The following is a 22,109-nucleotide window of genomic DNA, read 5'->3' on the forward strand; positions in this document are numbered from 1 at the left end:
GGGCGGCGAGCGGCTCCTGTCACCTGGCGTGCGGCAGCTGTGGGGTAGGCGGTGGGGTGGGAGGCGGTAAAATAAGGCTGAACCCGGGCGGGGGTTGAGGACCGCCCTCTGTGGTTTGGGCACCTCCGCTTGGGGGGTGGTCCGCAGGCCGCGGCGGGTCCCCTTCCTCAGTCGCACCCGGCGAAGGTGGGTGAAGGACAGTTATCCGTGCTTGGGACATCAGGGCTTGGGCGGGCGAGTATTCGTCCTCCGTACTGCATTTCTTGGATGTTGGCATGGGCAAGTGTCTTACCATAAGGCTGTCTCTAGCCAAAAATGAATTCTTCTGGTTGCTTGGCCAAACACGTGGGTTTCATTCCTGAGAAGTCACAGTGCATCTCCTGGGGCCCCTTCCCAGGTAGCCCAAGTGATTCTAAAGCGAGCACTTGTGTTTGAGGGAGTAAAGCAGTGGTTTTCACCCTTTTGCAGTTGTGGATCCATAATGCTTTCCACTGGCAGTACAGATCTCTTTGGGAATACCTCAAATGTGGCATTTATTATTTTGTTTTTCTTAGTGACCTTTCCCAGATCGTTAGGAAGAGATTCACAGACAAGCCTAAGACGTTCAGTGCCTGAAAATCACTGAAATAACAAAAATTAGAGGGAAGTAAAAACAGAGAAGGGAAACCAAAGAGAACAGGACAGAACTTTAAATGGTTTGAGAACCAAAATTCAAAAGTTAGGATTTGCAAAGGGCCTAAAAACACCAGAAAGAGGCAGGAAACAGAAAAAAAAAATCACGTAAGTTGCTTGGTTTTGTCTGGCTTTGTTTTATTTACCATTTAGATTTCTAAAAAAAAGTGTTAGGCTCCTCAGTGTACACTGTGTTTGATGGCAGCCAAACTAGATTGCTGATGATGAATTGCTCAACTTAATTGCTTGCTAACCAAGATGCATGCAGATGAAACTTCATGATAGCTAGAGCTTTTTGTTGCATTATATTTCTTTTTTTCTCTGCTTCTGTGGTGGTGTACAGAATTTGAGAGGCATTCACCATAGTCTCATAACACTAAAAAAAAATGCTACCACTGAGTTCAAGTTCTTTGACAGTCAAAACAGTGAAAATTATTCAAAATATTAAAAGGAATATAAGACAACCTAAATAGTATATGTTTTTCACTATCACTAGCTGATACGGATAGATTCTTTAACGAGTGTTATTCATAAAAAGGGAAGCGGGAGGAAGGATAAGGAGGAGTTGTAATACGATACTAGTTTTTATTCTGTATAGAGTCTCAAAAATCATTTTACAAGTCATGGATGCCCTGTTTGCATACACGCTGGATGCAAATAGGCATTAACTGGATTAATAACAGTCTGTTTAAATTTAACAATACAGTGAACATCAGGAATGAATTAATCTGAAACCCTTTGGTAACCAGCACGGCTACTTAAACGATGTCCTTCGGCACACACAAGTATTTGTACGCTATATGCAGAAGGGGTGGGGAAGTCAAGGACTTTTTCACAAAGGAGGTTCTGTTCTCAGTAACATGATTCCAGTTAGTCCTGGCCAAAGCAGTAATGCCTACAGCAATTATGACAAAGGGAAAGTATTTTTAATTTGATGGGGTTAGATCTCTTTTGTCTCATCAGTGCTATGCAATTATAAAGAAAAGAAAGGTGAGGGGGGAGGGTTTGGATGCTGGCAGTTTGAATTTATGATGTGTGAAAGAATGTCTGGTGTGAGAGTGGTATGTGAGACATTAAAGTGTAGTATTTTTAAGGTTTGGAACAAGGGAAAGAAAACCTATGTTGTGATAGAAAATATTGAAGAGAAATTCCGGGCATTTCTTTAAACATGAAGTTGATACACTGAACATCATTCTGTTGAAAGCAAGAGACGTTCAAATACCTTGTCCTTATCTGTTTCTGGTTTAAAACTAGTATTTCATTTATTTGATTGGATGGCTCAACAGTTGATTTGTTTTCTGTTAAAGTTTATGCTCCCATGTAAACCTCACCATCAGTGGAAAAAACAAGCTGCTCCATAAAATAGCAAAATTTGTTGAACCTGTTTTCTGTGACTGGTGACCTGTGTCCCCCTCACTCCCCTGCCTTTTCCTTGCAGCACTTGTCTCCCAACTCATGCTTTCCTTTAAAGACTCATGCTCTGAATTCTTTCCAAGTTCAGTTTCAATATCCCTAAAATATCTCCAAGGCAAGAGCTACTTTGGGTTTTGGGAGTGCTTCTTCATACATTGGTCTGCATGTGGTGTTTGGTTAGCAGCAGACCAAGCAGAAACGGTAACAGTTGAGATCCTACTGTAGCATTTCCCTCATCAGGGTGACTAATATGTATGTCTCATTTGAATCCAGATGCTGGTTTTTGAAAATGGCAAGAATATAGTTGTAGGAGACCTTTAACTCTCTGTTAAACTTGACTGAAATTGGCTGTTGTGTTCCAAAAGTAGTTAAGAGGAGACTGGCAGAGACCACAATTGCATAACTCTTGTTTTATTTGGAAACCAGGCAAAAAGAGTTACTTTTTTATAAGCCCTTGGTACCATATGCTGAAGAGTGATTCATATGTAAACTTACTGTTGGCAATTAAACAATTCATCTCTGTAACCAAGACTGATTAAAAAAGTATTTCTCATAAGTTAATCTTCAGTCAACACTAGACTTCCACTAGTGTAGTTGTATCAAACATGTTTGATTTATCATCAACATAACTTTGCAAGCAGATGTCTTTGGATTAGATGCAGGTAACATGCCGAAGTTAAACTTTGGTCAGTTTATCTTGTCTTGCTAGTTTAACCTGAAATAAAGGCTTTAAAATTTACAGCTTTCTTAAATCTAAAGTCCTAATAATATCTCTTTAACAACTCCTTTGCAGTTTAGGTGTTTTTCCCCTAAAATTATGACGTACCTCTACTCCAAGTGAATTCGTGGGAATTGGGTGTTTAATTTGATGACCGTGTCGGAATTAAATTTGTTTGAAATGATAGTGCAATCTTACTGGGAAACTTCTGGGGTTTTTTTTATGCATAATTTAATGTTTTCCAATCCTCTTTCTTAATTGCCTGTTCCTTGCCTTCAGCTTGAATCATACAACTTGTGGATCAGCCACTAAATAAACCTCACTGCAGGGATAAGACCTCAACATTTCTGTCCTTTTGCAGAATTAACATATGTCTTTCTAACGTTCACTGCTGATAAAGCTGTGAGAAAATACAGTTTTTCACTAGGCTGCTATGCTATCATTGTCGTCGGTTAGGTGTGAGAAACTTATACGTAGTTTTTTGTAAAGAATAAAATGGTAGAGTTAAGTCTTTATTTACAAAAGACTTTAAAAGTAAATTGTTATGTCTTTGTATTATACTGTTAATTTCACCCTATTTACCTCCATGTTTTTCACTTTTTCAGACATTCTTTCTAACCTGTTTGATCTGAAGGGATGTATTTTTAAGTGCCCCACGTCCCAGTATTTGGTTTCACTCATGCTTTGTGCCTTAGAGCTTTGGGTCTTCTCAGTCAGAGGCCCTGAATGGTGTGACCTCTCCATTTTCCTTGTGAATATTTGACAGTAATGCTTAGATGCTTTCTCCTGACATTTCAAACCATTCCTTGACCGGAAGGCTGTGGATCAAGTTCTAGATATGATAGATTGATTCACTGTATAACAAATTTGTCAGTTTCCTTTTATTTTAATTTTCCTTAGTAATACTTTACTTCTGTTTCTCTTTGTTGGTGCTATTGTAGCAAAAACACACTCAGGAATATGGAAAGATCTTCAAGTCTCACTTTGGTCCCCAGTTTGTTGTATCCATTGCAGATCGAGATATGGTTGCTCAAGTCCTCCGAGCAGAAGGTAGAGCACCACAAAGAGCTAACATGGAATCCTGGCAGGAATACAGAGACCTACGAGGGAGAGCCACGGGACTTATTTCTGCGTAAGTGTTGTTACTCCTTAATTTTCTTTGTTTTCTTGTAAAAGTTTAGTGATTTTTCTGAAGGACTGTACAGGTCATTTGGGAATTCAGGCCTTACTGTGTGGGGAAATTTGTGTGTTTAGTGGGGGGAAGAGCATAGGAATTTATGGGGAATGTTCTGCTGTAAATTTTCAAAGGGATGGTAGTGATGTGTAGTTTGAATGCGGAGCAAGCTGCCTTGCATAAAAACATTCTTGGGGAGTGTGTATCAGCTAGAATTGTCTGAGCTGACTCACTTACCTGGAAGCAGTATTGCAGAATAGGGATTACAAACTTCGGCACAGCACCGTGCAAACTGTGCTTTTAATGCTTCAGATCTAGACTGTTGCATCTGGTTGGCAGTGTGCTGTGTGGACTTGTTGGCTCAGGCTGGCTTTAGCTTTATTGTTCACCAAAGTGCCCCCTCAGTAGATTAATGCAAAGAACTTACTGTATGGTAAATTCACACTGTTGTGCATCCTCGTGCAGATATTTTTGTATGTGGCTGATTGTAGAGAGTTATCTGTCTTTACGGCTTGCATAAATTGGCAGTGCATGTGGGTGTGGTTAATTGCCACTGGGAACTACTCACAGTCCCCACTGACATAGGATGTTTATTTAGAGGGAAACTAATTTCCTGAGTCATGGACAGTCTGTTTCTTTCATGGTGGCAAAAGGCATTATATATTGCACTGCAGACTCAAATCTTAAGCCGCAGTTCAGAGTCAAACTAACAGTTTCTTGATGTTTTGTGAGATGAGATCTTAAATCAAGAGATAGTCAGAAAGTATCTGTTTAAAGAGATTAAATTCTTTTGCTGGCCAATAAGTTTCTGTACCCTGCAGCAGCATTGCTCCAGGTGAAAAAAATTAATGGGAAATACATAGCAATTTAAAATAAATGCATAAAAGACAATTGCCTGTCTTCATAAGGAATTGAAAGATATCCCTGGAACCACTGTTCCCAAATACTCTGCTCATAGGAAGTATGCAGATGCTGCAATTCAGATTTTTAGTCTTCAGCACAAAGATTTCAATAGATAACTCAGCTAAAGGAGAATCTAGCTGTAAATTGTTTCTCTATAGCTAGGTCTGCTATCCTATTCCTTTGTAGGTTTAGAATTAGGGTAACTGAAAGTGATGTATCAGTAGTGGAATTTAAGGTACTAGCTCAAATTGTTGATTTGTCAGATCTGAATGTGATACCTTTCTTTGGTAATTAAGCACCAATTCTAGGTAAAAGCGATTTTGCAGACTATCCATTCAAATATTTATTTAAAGTAATTTTAATAAGCAAATTTTGCTAATTTCTTGTGTTAGCTGCTACTAAAATACTAATACAGAGATACTTGTCAAATTCAGCACACTGAGTGGACAAGTTCTGTCACTCAAACTAGAGATTGACTTACACATGCATGTACATGTTGCAACACTGAAATTTAATGAGGATGTGCAATAAATGTGGAATAAAAATGTAGGAGCATAATACCAAATATATGTTATCATCATTTTCATTTCACCACTTGCTTTCATTTGACATGAAAAAAATCATAAACAGTTTCATTGCAGAGCTCTTACCCGGGTGATGATTGTTAAGGAAAATTGTGTATAGACGTTATTAATAATTTCTTCTAGGGAGGGGGAACAGTGGCTAAAAATGAGAAGTGTACTGAGGCAAAAAATTCTGAAACCCAAAGATGTGGCTGTTTACTCTGAAGGAGTCAATGAAGTTATCACAGACTTAATTAAAAGAATCCACACCCTCAGAAGTCAAGAGGACGATGGGGAAACAGTGACCAATGTTAACAACCTTTTCTTCAAGTATTCAATGGAAGGTAAGCCCAGGCTGTATAATATCAGTAAAGAAAATGCATATAAAGCAGTGTGCTTATGGTTAGGCATTTTTGTCAAATGGCTAGTGCCCCATCGTGCTTGATCTGAAAAGGCAAGCTTGTTCTGCACTCAGGTGTCTTCCTACTTAGTGCAGTAGATATCAGTGGAATTCCTTTGTAGAGTCCAAAGAGATGATACCTTGTATTAAGGGACAATTCCTGTGGAATTGCTGGTATATAGGTAAAATGTAAAATCAAGGCCCTGAGCAGTTTCAGTACTCCATATTTCTGTATGAATTTCTCAAGAATAAGGGTGTTGACCTTCTGACAGTGTGACTTCTAAGACATGTTAATCTGACAACATACTGGCCAAATTCCAGGTGAGGAATCACTGTGTGATGTATGTAAATTCTGTTCATAGCATAATGTGGGAGAAGATACTGCTTTACCCTGCCTACACGTGCCAAGTGTGGGATTGTTATGCTTGCCTTAGAATCATCTGCCACTGGCTACCATTAATGAGGGAACGCTGAATGGAACTACAGCCTGAGCTAGTATGGCATTTCCCATGGTCTTATAGAAAACCAACAGTGATTCATACTTCATGCATTCCTTCAACTGACTGCATACAACCTGATCTAGTTATACATAGTGCCTTTTAAAAACATTGGTACTCTTTGCTGACAGGCAGCTGAATAATTTGAGATTTGCAAGAACTTCCAAACTGCTCACCTATGAAGATGCTGTATCAAATTGCTGGCTGCCTGTTTGGTAAACTAACCTCAGTCTGTTCTGCATGAATAGTGTCTAAAAATGGCATTAAACTAAGAGTTACCAATTTTACAGAATTTTAAACTCTGAGCTTACAGATTCACTTTCACTGATGGGTTAGTTTAAATTCTTCACATTCTTTTAGCTTTTCATTTATAACTTGTGCCTGGCACGCACTTATTTCCTATATGAATTGCAGTTTTAATTAACTTACACTGTCAGCTCTTCAGGGAACCAACATGTAAGATTTTTTTGAAAGGACCATGTAAAGAGCAGAAGAATGCATAAGAACTAGCAGTTGCTGAAAGAGGCACGAGAGAAATAAAAGGCACAGAAAAATATCTTCCCAGGGAGGAAAATTAGGGAAGGAAGAGTGAGTTGAAAATAGCCAGTTTTTAAAATTATTTTTGTCCATAAAGAAGAAATACAAAGCAAACAACAGGGAAAAAGAAAAGTTTCTTAAAATATCTCTATGTATATATACTTGAGAATTTATGGAGAGTTTGATGGAGGGCAGGATCAAGGTTAAACATCATTATTGTACCTGCTTTTAATAGGAAAAACAGAGAAAAAAGAGATTAGAGTGTTAATAGACCAGTTACTCTAGTTATCCAGTTAACAGTTATTCTAATATTTCCTGGAAAGATTTAGACAAACTATTAACTAATGAATATGAAAGCACAAAATTTATTTAAAAACTTCTGATTTGATGCAAATGGCTTTAAGAAATTATCTAAATGTTTTTTTTAAATTACCTAATTGCCTCACTGGATTTTAGAAAAATCATTAAATAAGATTATTTTGACAATAGGAATGCTTTTTATACCATAACATGTGATATTTTAATAAATAAACTGGGCAATATGATCTAGATTTTGCAAGCTGGGAGGAAAAATTGCCAGAAACCTGTGTTCAGGAAGTAATTAAGAAATGTTTTTCTGTCAAACTGAGAGAACATTTTGGCTAACTCCAGTAGGGCAGTTTCCGGCTGAGCTCTGTCTAGTATTTGATAATTTGGCTATGTTTATAAAAACTGAGCTGAGAGATTGCAGGGACACTAATGGACAGGTAAGGATTAACTTGATAAATGTAAGAAATGGTCCCAAGTGGAGAAGAAGAATTTAATGAAAATATATATAAAGCACTGTTATTTGAGGGGAGGAAAGGGAATGGTATTCCCAGTAGGGATCACTGCAGTACTGCAGAAAAGCATCTGAGAAAATTACAGCCAGTCAGGAACAAGAGAGGAGTCAGTATTGTCACTTGGAATAGTGTCACGCACTTGCTGTTTTTTAGGGCCACATGGAGTGTATTGTGTGCAGTAAAATCACTGTCTAGAGTGCAAGTTCTTTATCCATTTATGCATACTCATTATTCATTTACTACCAGCTTATGACAAAGAAAGGTATAGCCACTGCTAGAAACTCCTGTGTTATCACAAGTTACCAGAAATGTCTTTGGACTTGTATGTCCCTGTGTATTCAGAGGCCAACACGGCAGGCTCAGGATTAGCGGTGCAATGTGAAACACAGCAAACATGCTGGAGGGCTGCTCTACTGCCGGTGGAATTCCTGGCTGTTTTCTCATGCTGAGCGTTATTGACATTGTAACCACTGTCTCCCTATGATGTTTAGCTGGGATTTTTTTACTGTGTTTTAAATTTCTATTTGATCTGCTCCCAACTGCAGTAATAATAACTAAATATTTTTGGAAGGTAGTTCCATTATGGTAGCATTTTAATTCCTTAAATTATTAATATGTATATATGCATGTGTATAGCAAATTCTTTGATTTCGTATGTGCAGGTGTGGCAACTATTCTGTATGAATGCCGGTTGGGCTGCCTGGAAAACAACGTCCCACAGCAGACTGTTGAATATATTGAGGCTCTGGAGTTGATGTTTAGTATGTTTAAGACCACTATGTATGCAGGTGCTATTCCCAAATGGCTTCGTCCACTTATTCCAAAACCCTGGAGAGAGTTCTGCAAATCCTGGGATGGACTCTTCAAATTTAGTAAGATTTAGTAGTAGAAAAGTTCAGCTGTATTTCTGCAGGTTCTGTGTGTGTTTGAACAGGACTCGCTGCATTTCTTTTCTAAAATTATAAGAAGACATGGTGGCGGAAGTAAGTTTAATATTAAATGCAGACTGGCCAAGGGAACCGTTTTAAAAAACACTCTATTGAAAAAAGAATTTTACCTGTACGCTTTAAATATTCCCCTATTTTATATTGCTGTTTCTTTTTTTGTCTTCATCTGTTTCAGTACCCAGTCCTCACTCCAGGTCCAAGTTCTTTGCCAAGGCTTTATCTTAAGCCACTCAAATTTTAATGAGGGTAGTTTAGTTGACTTCAGCAAGTATTCAGTCAGGCACTCTGACAAATAATCACCACTAAAACTGACTAGAAGGGTAAAAAATTAGACTTTAGCAATTAATTAAACTCTTTGTGAAGTTTATATATACACATACAAGCATATAAGTTGACATAGAAGTAGACTGCTGTACTACAGTATGTTTTTTTGTAAATAAAGCATTCCAGGCTACTTTATGAATCAGCTTTCATGTAAGTAAGAAGAAAGAGTTGTCTTTGCAATATAGATTTTTTTTTTTTAACATTCTGGAGTGTTAAAAACCCCTAACTCTCTTTCCCTCTCTAATGGTAGAAAGCTGCATGCATTTTTAAATTTATTTTATTAGCACTATTGGTCTAGGTAGGTCTGTGTTTGTCTTCTTGAAGGTAGATTCTTTAGTTTCTTAACTTTTAGTATGTGTAATAGGTTTAATTTTTAATATGTATTGATCTGTACTTCTAGTAGGCATTAGGGAATCCATTTAATGCTGATACAGGTGTATTTTCTGTGAAACACATACTTTTTTGCACTGCCACTTCTAAGTTATTTCCCATGATAAAGTTCTCTTGTTCCCTTTTGTGGGTTAAAAACAACAGCAGACTTCAGCTTTATCCTAACAGCAGCTGAAAAACTGTTCTTGAGGAATTTGTTCGGTTTGAAACTTGTTGTCATGCTGTTTCTTTGTTTAATCACTTTGTGAAAAAGGAATTAAATGATGAAAATCACTGTATGTAATATGTGTATTTGTGTAGGTTTCATAAAGGAATATGTTGATTCTAGTTCACTTTTTTGTAAGCTCATTCTGTGAGGCATTAATTTTCTGAGGAGTTTTCCTTTTTTTAAAGCCCTTCTTTCACTGAAGATGCTGTTTGTAGTCACTAAAGTGTAAATGGGACTGCGGACGAAATTGCTCAAAATGTTATTCACTGAAGTTTTTCAATTTTTGTTACTACTTGATGCTCTCCATCTTTGTTTTCAGTGTAATTCAGTACTGTGGCTTGACCTTCCAGTTGCTGCTAACATCTTGTAGCAGCCTGTGTGTGCTGAGTTGCAGCATGCTCTGCAGAGTTCACCACTTCTTGCAGAGTCGTCAGAAAGCAAGCCCGGTGGGCGTAAAAACTTGACCTTGAGCTTCCTTCACTCCATGTCAGAAACTATAGTCTCTTGTGTCCTTTCTTCATGCTCAGCATTCTCATGCTGTGAGCTACCAAGGTTCCTGTCAGCTCAGTCTTTCCTTACAATGAGTACCCAAGGACCTCCACCACCACTCTTATTATCTTTTTCCTGAGAAAATAGATTCAAATTCAAAAATATTTTTTGGGGGGAGGGGAGGGCATGCTATGTAGTGTAGCATAAGGGAGAAATGGCATTACTGCATGGAACCAGCAGAAAAATAAAAATGGAAGCTTAACAATTTTTTTGAATCCTAAAGGTCAAATCCATGTTGACAACAAATTGAAGGCTATCCAGTCTCAGCTGGACCAAGGAGAAGAAGTGAATGGTGGGCTACTTACATACCTTCTAGTGAGTAAGGAACTTACTTTGGAAGAGATCTATGCCAATATGACTGAAATGCTTCTGGCAGGAGTGGACACAGTAAGCTTGTTATCATTTTTCCTGTGCACACTTGTTTTCATAAACCAGTACCATTCACAGCTATCTTCAGGGGGGTTATGTTGTTTATAAGGACATAATTTCTGACACATTTAAGTCATGACATCTTTGAAGTGATAGAAAATACTTACAGCACTGTGTAATCTCTCTACTGGAATGAAGTCAGTGTTCTGTTCCAGCTGTGGTTTACAGGAACCCATCATTTGGGATTTGGTTCCACAGTTTATTGAACAGATAAAATAGCAATTGTCTTCACATTCGGCTTCAGTTTCATATATTTTCTTTTACTAGTTTGAATATCAGGTTGGTATTTGTGCTTCTTTAGGTAGACCACAGTAGAAAAGGCTGCTGAAATATAGTGTGAAAAAAAATTGATCAATAAACTCATATGTAGAATTTGGTAAAGGATTTTCATGTATGGCTAGTTAAATCAACTGGGACACACATTATGGATCAGATACCTGGTTTCTGCTGAAGTCCGTTAGGAGGGGCGTGTTAGGCTAGCACTAATGTGGGTAAGGTGTAAGTTCACTATACCCATGCTTATGCTGGCAATATACAGTCAGTCTGAGGCAAAGAGCTGTGGTAATGGGGCTCAATATATATACAATACGTTAACACGTAGTGAAGCGTTTTAAGTGGCCATCTCTAATTGAATTCAGATTTTTTTGATTTAAGAAAGTTTGTAAGGTTTCTAAAGAAAACAAAAATAAAACCCCAAGAGTAATACTTTTGAGTTCCGAAATAAGGAGTACATGTAAAGCTTATTTATGTGCTGAAGATTATTCCATTGGTTAAATATCCCAAGGGCTTATGAGTTTGGAGAACTTTTTGATGTTTGTTTCTTAAGTAAAGCACAGTTATTCATCCCATTCATTTTCTAATCTTTCAGACCATTAATTTTCCATTTTTATTGTGTGACAGAGTTCTCATTAAAGTAAAAGGACAATGTTCAAATTCATGCCAGCCAGAGTTTCTCTTTCTGTTTGACTCAGCTTTCTCAGCTGGCAACAATCTTTTTGTGAGAGGACGGTACTTCTGATTTCCTCATTTCCAAGTACAAGACAGAAATTGAGGGAATCTTTTTTTCCCCTACTGCTGTTACTTCAGATCTCATTTTATCATAGAAAGTGAAAGAGGTTTAGAGGATTATAAAAGCTTTCAACAGAATTGTAAGGCAGTTTTTGGCTACAAAGCATTTTGGCTCTCCCTGGAACAGCGCTAATTTTTAAGAGGTTATGAAGGAGCTGGGAACCTGGGAAGAAACAGTGTTTATATCAGAGAAGTTCTGTATACATCTGGCACAATTGCCAGCTCTTCTGAGCTCTGAGAGGAATAGAACAGGGTTGCATCTTAGCAAGGGACAGCCACTCAATATTACAAGAAAAAAAAGAAAGGTTTTGAGAATGATACTTCTAGTATTATATCCCAGTTGGAAGACAAGACATAAAAGGTCACTGTCATGATGAATTTGCATTCTAGATTGATCTTAATTGTAAGCCCAAAATAAGACATTTCCAGAAGTTGGGTTTTTTCCCATACATTGTTTACAACCTTTAAGCTTTGTTGTGCTAATGAGTGAGAAGCTAAAATAAAGCTGTTTCCTGTGTAGAAAGCAATACTGGTTGTCTTTGTAACACAAGTTGAAAAAAATACATTTAAAAATAATTCAAGAAAATTAGGGTAGGAATTACAATTTTTCTCTCTTAAATGTTGTAAGATAGCAAGAACAACACAGGTAAGGAACAGAATGATTGCATTGTCACTTTCTCTGCCATACTTACTCAGGAACATGGAAAATACATTTTTTCATGGTAAATTTTCTGTCTTCAGTGAGGGAAACGGGCTCGAGTAAGGCCATTTGCTTGACCTTAATGTCTTGGGTGCAGCTGCTAGCAGAAGCAAAATGTCCTGAGTCTGTCTAGTATTTGAATGGGATAGTCCCTGAAATCCAGGTAGTTTAAACACAGGGACTCATCGTTAAATGAATGGTAAGTAGTGGATCACAAAAACTTAAAAGAGTTGAAATACTCTACTTAGTTCCATGTTACTACAGACAGAGTGAATTCATGGTTCCAGAGTGTGTCCTAAACCACAAATGTGCACTGAAGCGCAATTTTTCCAGCTGAGGTGAAAAAGGATTAGATGATGGGTTCCTTTAAATCATCTGGTGCTCAAAGTCTCAAAGTTGAACTGTCTCCTGCGTTGTGTTCTGTTTCTTCCTTCGTATAAAATATTTTTAAATGATTTTTCACACAGTACCTCTTTCCTGGAGCCTTAATGATTATTAGAATCATTAAGGAGGGAGGGGGGACACGTGTATTTTAACATTTTTGGGCCCCTTTAAATGTATGAGCTCCTCTTTGAGCTTCCTTAAGAAAGCTTTCAATTGGATGCTTAATTTCAGTCAAGTTGGAATTCTCAAGAGATAGAAAGTGCCAGTTGTGGTGTAGCATTGCTTACTAAAGGATAAAGTATAATCTTAGCAGTGATAGTATAAATTCTGTTGTGTGGATGCTATGAGGAGACCACCATATGCTTAAAAGGGGTTAGTAATGTTCTGAGTAGTATTCTCTTATCTTGTTTCCTGTGAAATGTTTTTGTTGGGAGGAAAGGTGAAATACCTATTGAAAACTAACAGTTAACTTAATCCATTGCTGTTTAGAGTGTTGATGTTTCAGTGTTGTTTATGTAGTTTTGTTTGCATTTGGTTTTTCTGTTGCTTTTTATATTTCACTGGGAAAATATCAGCATGGATTGTTTGGATATGTGGGGGATTTTTAGATGGAAAGGGGATGGAGGAGGGGATTGTGAAATCTGACAACATCCCATTGAGTCCAGATGTGAATCATTGCCAGTCTGTTTTATAACTTCAGATGTATAAAACACATAGTTGAAAACTGATTGCTTTTCTTGGCTTGAAATTATTTTTAATCTAATCTTGTTGGACTTGACGGTGATGGTTGTGGTTTCTTGCTTAGACTTCTTTTACTTTGTCCTGGGCAACATACTTGTTGGCAAAGCACCCTGAGATTCAACAACGTGTTCATGAGGAAATAGTCAATAAGCTGGGGAAAGACCAAGTTCCTCTTGCTCATGATGTCCCGAAATTGCCTTTGATTAGAGCTGTGCTGAAAGAAACCTTGAGGTAAGTACAGACAACTGCAATCATTAATTAAAAAAATTAATTCCATGTAGTTGTAATGGATTTTGAGTCCATGCTAACATTTGTATTTAGTTGTCATTACTGCTATTTGCTGCTTCTGGTTTTATTTATTGTAGCAGTATTGTTTCCAAGGATGCCTAAGCAATGAAATATGATAGATTATATAATGTTTAATATTTTTAAGTATGGTAGAAGTAGTATCATATATGTAGGACATGTCTGTTAAGGTAGGTAATTGAAAGCTTGATTTTTGCCTTTTAAGTATTAGTCTGTATGATGGACTGTAACAACCTCCTCCCCCACGCTGGTACTTTGCAGTGCCACTACAATCATTTTAAGCTTCTTGACTTAAATTGAAGGCATGTGACATGCTTTTTTTTACATGTTTATACCAAGCGTTCACAGTGAGGTGAGGGGAATAAGAGGATTTTAGAGAAGGCATCAACAAGGCTTTTTCAGCTCCCAGTAGTGCTAAAACATCTCCAGCTTGACCAATTGATTGCATGTTTTTACATGTGTAAAGCAAATAAATACATAGACCACATAGCTCAACTTCCAGCTACAAGTAAATAACTTTTTTCAGGTGTTAATCATATTCTTACAGATGATTCAAGGTCTTGAATCTCCAAGGTGTTCTGTACTTTTGAAAAACCTTTTTGCTGTGAATGCATATTGCATTTGTATTGTATATTTGTGAATGCAAATTGGAATCTAAACTTTTAAAGTTGTACTAGTTATTACTGTTGAACTTCTCACAAATATTTGTCTCTAGGTTATATCCAGTATTGCCGGGAAATGGAAGAGTGACCCAAAAAGACTTGATCATTGGAGGATACTTGATACCTAAAGGGGTAGGTTCTATTGCAGTCCTCTGCAGAGAACACAGTTTAATTTTTGTGTATGAAATACAATTACAACATATATATGCTTCATTGATTTCAAAAGATTTCACCAAGCTAGAGCGTTAAGAGGAAGCTATTTCCCATAATACCCATTTATATGACAAAAATGGATTTTATAATTGACTTATTGCTGTTGTTTGGGTTTGTTTAGATTTAGTCCTCACCTGCTAATGAAATTTACCATCATGACTTGTTCTTAATATTCTTCAGGGTGGAGTCTATTAATAACATCTTCCTGCAATGCTACAAATGGATTAAAAAAGCATAAATTTCATTATTCTTGTGGTTTTCTAATTCTTTGCGTGTTAATTCCCTTTGTAGAAAGAGTTTAATTTCCTTTTTAAATTATGAATCTTTTCTTTATACTATTCAAAGATTACACAGAGATCATGGTAGAACTGTACGGCTCTATTTTAAATGACAGCACTTCTGTGTTAGAGCAACGTGGCTTTAAAACAGTCAGAATTCTTAATTCAATAATATACTTAATGAATATATTAAGTATATTATATATTATAATATAATTCATTTAAAACAATTTGGAGATTATTTCATTTGACCAGTTGAGAAAGGGATCTGATTTTCTAGGCATCCTTTTTTCTTCTAGAATTACTGAAAGATACTTAGTTTTTATCACTTCATGTTGCAGAAATTACAGTAATTACAAATGCTTTTTTATTTTTTGATGTGTATTGGAGTTAGCTAAATATAAATATAATTTATTTCCTCAGACGCAGCTGGCACTCTGTCATTATGCTACTTCATACAGCGAAGAAAATTTCTCAATGGCAAATGAGTTCCGACCTGAGCGCTGGCTGAGGAAAGATAATTTGGACAGAGTAGACAATTTTGGTTCCATCCCCTTTGGCTATGGCATTCGAAGCTGTATAGGAAAAAGAATTGCAGAGCTGGAAATTCATCTTGCACTGATTCAGGTTAGAACTATGTGACAGCATTACAAGAAGAAAAATATATTGGTATGATAATTTTCTATGTATACCATTTCTGGATAACTTAGAGTGCTCAAAAACTTTGTTTTGGAGTGTTGTCTAGCATACTCATCCTGCAAAGGCTTAAAAAATGAAAATAATCATGCTTGAAATGTAGCATACTAGTTAAACTACATTGCAGAAGAAAAGGTGTTTGTAGTACAAATGGAGTAAAACTAAAGGTAAGACTGTTAAGGAAATCTACGGATTTAGTACAGAAGGTTTTTGTAAGCAAATTGGAAATCTTTCTTAATGTATATTAGAATAGTTACCTGCTCAGTTTCAGTATTTTAGTTACGAAGAATTCAGTACTACAAAGGTGTAAAATAGTTTTTACATCCTTTTACTGACCACAATGTTAAGACAAATAGTAGAATTTTTCCGTGTTCTGTGGTTTTCTGTCCCTTCTTGTTCTTTCTTCTAACTTTATTATCATTTTAGATATATATTATTTATAGTTATAGAAATAGTTAGTACATATTGATATATATTGTTTTCCATTGCTTCATATCATAAAGAAAGCTTTCCCAACAGCTGCTACATTTTTTGTCATTTACAAGACACCCTTTAACTTAAATATTGAGATCAGATTGTGCAATCAAACCTCAAAGATTTGGAAGCTATTTATAGTTACTTAACTATAAAAATATTTAGACCTATTATATGTATTCAAAGCAAACTTGATTGAGTTTGCCTTAGAATTTCCTTAAGTAAACTCCTAGAGCAATCTCTGAACAATTAGCATCTGTCTTTCAGAACTCAGAGTGAGATAGCTCTCAGGGGGCTGGATAAAACAAACATACTTGCATCTTTTTGAAAACGAGGATCAAGGAAGTAATAGAGAGCCTGCTTTTGTTTTCTGGAAAGAAACTACAACAAAATAGCACACAACCTATTTACAAGAATCGAGATGATATTTAAGTAATTTAAAAATAGAAACACATGAAGCATGGAGCTGATCAATGAGAAATCATGTCAGACCAGTCTGATTTCTTTCTTTGACTTGATCATTTACCTAATGTGGTGGATATAAAATAAATCATGTATTCTGACTTCAGGAAGTATTTTCATATGTCCTAAACATTGTTCCCACAATTAAATTAAATAAAGTTTGTTCCAGATGGAAGTATCTATAAAACGCATGCACAACTGGTTGGAAAAAAGAAATAGCTGGAGGCAGTAGCTGTCAAATATTTGCTGTTGAACTGGGAAAACATTTAATTAAAATTCTATAAGAGTCTGTCCTGCATTTGATTTAGGTTGGTATTTTCATGAACAGTGTAAATGATGGATTAGAGAATACTTTTAGAGTTTGTGTAGGATATCAAGCTGACATGTACTAAGTTAAAATCAGAGGATGTGAATATAGAATTATGAAAAAATGGAGAAATATTCCAGAATCAACACAAAATTGTTCACTAAGGACAGTTGCAAGTTACTGCTCTTGAGAAGAAATCAAATGCATAAATACAAATTGCTGACCAGCTGGCTGGGTAATTAGTACCATAGAAACAGACTGCAGGGGTATAGTAAAAAATCGGCCAACAATAATAATGATGCTAATTCTGAAAAGGCAGTGTAATTCTTGCGTGTATTAACAGTATTAACAAGCATGTTGTATGCCAGAAAGAGAAGTTAAATTACTCAGTCTTACCAAACACTGGTGAATCCTCAGCTAGACAATGATGCGCAACCAACCCTGTGCGCTGCATTTTAAGGACAATACAGTCAAATTGGAGGCAATTCAGAAGATGGAGAGAACACCAAGAATGAGGTACTTGAAAAAGAGAAGAATGAGATGAAAATTTGATCAAACTTCTAACACTGAAAAGGTAGTTAAGTATAGGAAAATAGTGCATTGTTTACCATGCTTACTAGGAGAAGGATAAGAGCAGATTGCTTAGTTTTTAGGAAAAAGTGTTTGAGATTTAATATTAGGAAAAGCTGAGGATGTTGCGGTATTTTTTTCTTGAAAGTTTAAAATAGATAGCTGAAGTATTCTATGTTCAGCTTCAAAACAGGTGAGATCTCTTGAAGTTTGTTTTAGCCCACGATTTCTGTGATTTATGTTTGCAACTAATTCTCTCAGTTTCATTCATTAAGTGTATAGAAATAGAGGTTTAATGTATTGAGAACCTGTGTGATTGAATTACAGTGATTCTGTTCAGGAGAGGTTCTACTATTTGGCTCCTTGATGATTGTTTCACTTGGTGCACTTGCTGTCTCATGTTTGTTTTGTTTCCTTCTGCCCAGGAAGAGAAATGTGTGTGATGGGATTGGGACGCTTCTATTGCTTTGTTTTATAATTGCACATATTGATTTGTATTAAAGGAAGCAAAATCAAAAACACATAGGGAGGAAGCTCGCAAGGTTTGAAAGGGACCTTAGTTTCTTAGATAGCTCAGACTGTTTAATCTAGTTGTGTGGAAATTCTTCGGAAAGGACTGGCTGAGTCCTCCCTCAATCAGAAGAGGAAGATTTTTAGCTATAATCTTTACCTTGTAACAACTATTTTTTCTTTCTTGTGTGGGAATTATAGCACTTAGACCCCACAGAACTGGCAGCAGGTATTTTGTTTGTGACAGTCCGTTATGTTCTCTTTTCCAAAGTCTAATCTTCATCTGTAATTTTGCAGGTTTTCTAATACTTGTCCTGTTTATCTTCACAGTTGCTTCAGAATTTTGAGATCAAAATTTCTCCCAAAACCAAACCAGTTCATGCCAAAACCCATGGACTTTTGACTCCTGGAAACTCCATCAATGTGAGATTTTCTGACAGAAAGTGAGACTCAAATGTTTTGGAAATACTTGCGTGATTTTCATGGGAACAGACTTGGATCTTATGGATGTTTAATCACGTTTGTTCTCTGGTTTGTAGGTATTTGGCAAAATGATCAAGTATTATGTTCTGCCTTAGTTTTACCAGTACATAAGAGAAATTACCTCTCCTACAGTAGATAATTACACATACGAAAATATATACTGAAAAAATTCCTTCTTGCCCTTGGAATCTCTTTTTACCTGGAAAGATTTCTAGTAATAACAACAAATGCACTGAAAAAAAACAAAATTAAATTCAGACATGTCGGTATCATTCAGTGGTTTTGTTACACGGCTTTGTCATAAAAGTCAACTACTCGCTGAGTCTGTTTGAGAGCAAGAGGGTTACTATATAATATGTGAAAATTAGTTGCATTTATGAGTTCATGTTTTCCCGTGTCATATCCTCCAGTGTTTTTTAAAAGTTTCCACATAACATTGAAATTATGAGATCATTTTTCTCTTGTCTGTAAGAACATTTACTCTGCGTGTAATAAAAAGTTAATGCAGTAATATGAAAACTAAAGATAGAAAAAATACAATTTATGTCCCTTTGTTTAGACTTGAAATACAGAACAATTAAAAATTTATCCAAACATAATCCTTATAAAATGTTTCTATATAATTAAAAAAAAATCTTAAAAATAAAAGTTTAAATGTCACATTGTACAGTTATGAACCCAGACATTGTCCTCATCACCACGGCATAAACTGAGTGGAACAGCACAAGCCACTTTCACTAATCTAGCTAATATTATGCCAAAACCAAATGTAAATAATAAAAATGAAGTAGTTGTTACATTTTTATCATTTAATTAAAATGCTACTATTAACCGTCTTCACAGTTCTTCAGCAGTAAGAACTGGAAACTTCCCATCATAACATGCTGTATCCATAGGCAGGTGCACAGTTGCCTTCTGTGGGATGGAAGTGTGACTGCAGAAGTATTTGGACATTATTTTTTTTTTTACTATGTAGTGTCCAATACAAGGAGTGGACACCTGAAAGGTTTTTTTAGTTATTATTTTATTTTTCCTATGACAACTAACAGAAAAGTCTCTCTTGCATGAGACTTTAGTCTTTAGATAACTTTAGTATCACTGCACTAACCTTACGTTCTCATTTTTGAGAGAAAACTTACACCTTGGGACCATGTTATGCCTTGAACAATGCTCAAACCTACATATCCTAATATGAAATTAACTATGTAATTATGTATAGTTAACTGTTTACATGTCAGGCTCTGACTGTTGTTTGTGAGGTAGTTTACATACTGATAATAGTAAACTTTTTAGATGTATGCAGAGTTAGAAAAACATTCTGCAACTCGGTTTTTAAAATGACAACATTCTTCTTTGCTCATCTAGCTGTAAAAAGTCAAAGACAGGTTACAAATTAAATAACACTGTAGTTTTAATGGTGTACATGACATTCCACATAGCTAACTACTACAGTCACATTGTTGTAGTATTTTTGTTACTTTTTGTAGTGCCTTTTCAAGGTCTTGACAAAAGAAAAAAAAAATCTCCTTTGTATGGATCTCATATATAAAACAACAACACTAAACAAAATTGATCTGATCTGTGAGAAGATTAAATGTTTACATGATGACTTTAAAGTGTTACTCCTGTATTGAGCATGTATATGTACTGTAAGAAAAACAGGTAATCTGTGGAGGGTTTTTTCCTTGAATGAGCTTGCCTTCTGATGCTGTTTTCCAGGGCTTCACATTATTCCTTTTTTTTTTTTCTTTCCCATTGTTATTTCCAATTGTCCCTATCTTAAATAGAATGAAGAGAGTTGTATTTGCCAGAGCCAGCTGACATTCCAAAGGAGATGTTTTGCAAAGGTCTATTTAAAAGTCTGTGGATTGAGTATTTGACTCCATAACTCTGCCTGTGTTTGTTGATTTGGGGATCAAAGGGCCCAAGCCTTGAATCCAACTCTGGATTCTGTATGGTTCCCTCCTTTTCCATTGTCATAGCATCATTAGAAACACCAGCTATTGCTATGTTGCTGTACATTTGCTCCTTGGTATCTGTCCCTAAGTAATACATCACTGTAGAAGAGGGAAGAGGCATTCTAAAATGCTCTTTAAAGCATTTGATTCTTTTCATGAAAACAGAAAGCCTGTGATTTGTTTTAATAGAGCATCTATCCATGTAAGTTGTCTTTTATACTTAATAAAATATTTATACAGAATTTCCAAGTCCTGGTTCTCATTTTAATTGCTATTTATAATTGCATTTTTCTTTAGTGTCTTAAAGTTTTTAACTTGTTGGATAGAACTGCTACATGGGAAATTACTAGTTCAGCTAGAAAAGATGGGGAATCATACAAGAATTTTAAGGTGTGTAATGACCTGGTTGGAGGAGAGATAATATTATATTAACATTACTGTCATTCTGGAGGAAAGTTACTGGCAAAGTTACTCAAGAAATACCCTAGGACTTACTCTAATGCAATGTTTTGATTAATGGTGATTGCTTAATACATAGAAGAATATTAATGATACAAAGAGTGAAGGCATGAAGTATTAAAAAAAATATATTAAAAAAAACCCAGAACCCAGAATGTAATAGAGATGGGATGGAATTTAATAGCAAAAGCCATGTATGTAGGGAATAAAAAAAATTTATTTGAGGAGCTCACCAGTTGAAAATTAAATGTGTAGAGGAAGACCTAGGTAATCACAGATGACTAGAAATTGCAAATGTGTTGGAATAGTGAAAAATACAGCCTAGAATATATGAGATGAAGTATCTCTGACAGAGATTGGGGAAGAATAGCTGAGCCTGTATCTTAAGTGCTATATACAGTGTGGTTATGTGTTCAAGAAAGGTGGAGTTTGATTTGAACTGGTAAGGCGACTACTAAGATTATCCAGTTAATAAAGTTTCTGTGAGTGGAGAAAAGGTTATACTTTAAAGCTTTTTGTTCTGCCTCCCTGTGATTTAAGCAGACCACAAGCTTGCAGATCAAGCCCTGGCACATCTGGAAGCTATGTAACCATAGGCTTAGCAGAATTTGTTTCTTTGGACACAAAATTGTGCTGACTTGATGATGCTCCTTTCAGTTGGATTAGATAGCAGGTAGTGGAAACACTGATGTCTGCAAGGACATCTAGAAGTCTAGAAAAAGTGAATATGGAGAAAGGAGATAAATGTTCTCTTCAAATACCTTGAAGTTAAGGTGTTTACTCCTTAAGGTAAAAGGCAATGCTTGCCTAAAACAAGTATCACCAGCTAGCAATGAACAAACTGGTATAGAAAGTTTCAAGCCATCAGGGGAATGAGAGTTTAGAATAAATGTACTGTGAGAAATGGTGAAGACAAAAAAAACCCAAAACCCAACCAGCCACGAAATGTTGCAGCACAGTGAAAAGAATTCTGTAAAGTGATTGTTTAACTAGAATCACTGTATTTAGCCAGTCTGTTTTGTTTTTTTCTTGCTCTGTTGTAGGTACATAGGCATGGAAGGAATCTATGAGGTCAATGGTGAAGTAGTCACAACTCCAGCAAAGTTGTATGCCAGTGGTGAATGAAACTTATGAGCTCCTTAAATACCTCAGCATTGATGTGGCCGTGAAGATGGAGAGTAGCATGCCTGGCAGCTGTGAACATGAGAGAAGTAGGCACTGGGGGTGTGTTTGGAGCTAGAAACAGAAGAGTTGTGCTGTCATGCACAGGACTGGGGAAAGGGAGTAGGAGAG

At 36.3% G+C, this 22,109-nt stretch overlaps 1 protein-coding gene across 1 annotated transcript in view; it reads left to right on the forward strand.

The window, feature by feature from the left end:
- LOC104833254 (cytochrome P450 27C1) overlaps positions 1-18,363 on the forward strand; it is a 19,298-nt gene extending 935 nt beyond the window's left edge. Inside the window, exons 2-9 of the mRNA XM_010569836.1 lie at positions 3,745-3,935; positions 5,588-5,787; positions 8,361-8,570; positions 10,340-10,503; positions 13,503-13,669; positions 14,460-14,538; positions 15,321-15,524; positions 18,247-18,363. Coding sequence (XP_010568138.1) covers positions 3,745-3,935; positions 5,588-5,787; positions 8,361-8,570; positions 10,340-10,503; positions 13,503-13,669; positions 14,460-14,538; positions 15,321-15,524; positions 18,247-18,363 — 1,332 coding nt within the window. The remainder of the gene's footprint in view (positions 1-3,744; positions 3,936-5,587; positions 5,788-8,360; positions 8,571-10,339; positions 10,504-13,502; positions 13,670-14,459; positions 14,539-15,320; positions 15,525-18,246) is intronic.
- Positions 18,364-22,109: the final 3,746 nt, after the last annotated feature.

Source organism: Haliaeetus leucocephalus, unplaced genomic scaffold, assembly GCF_000737465.1.
Source record: "Haliaeetus leucocephalus isolate CR32 unplaced genomic scaffold, Haliaeetus_leucocephalus-4.0 Scaffold1, whole genome shotgun sequence".
NCBI classification, from domain to species: Eukaryota; Metazoa; Chordata; class Aves; order Accipitriformes; family Accipitridae; genus Haliaeetus; species Haliaeetus leucocephalus.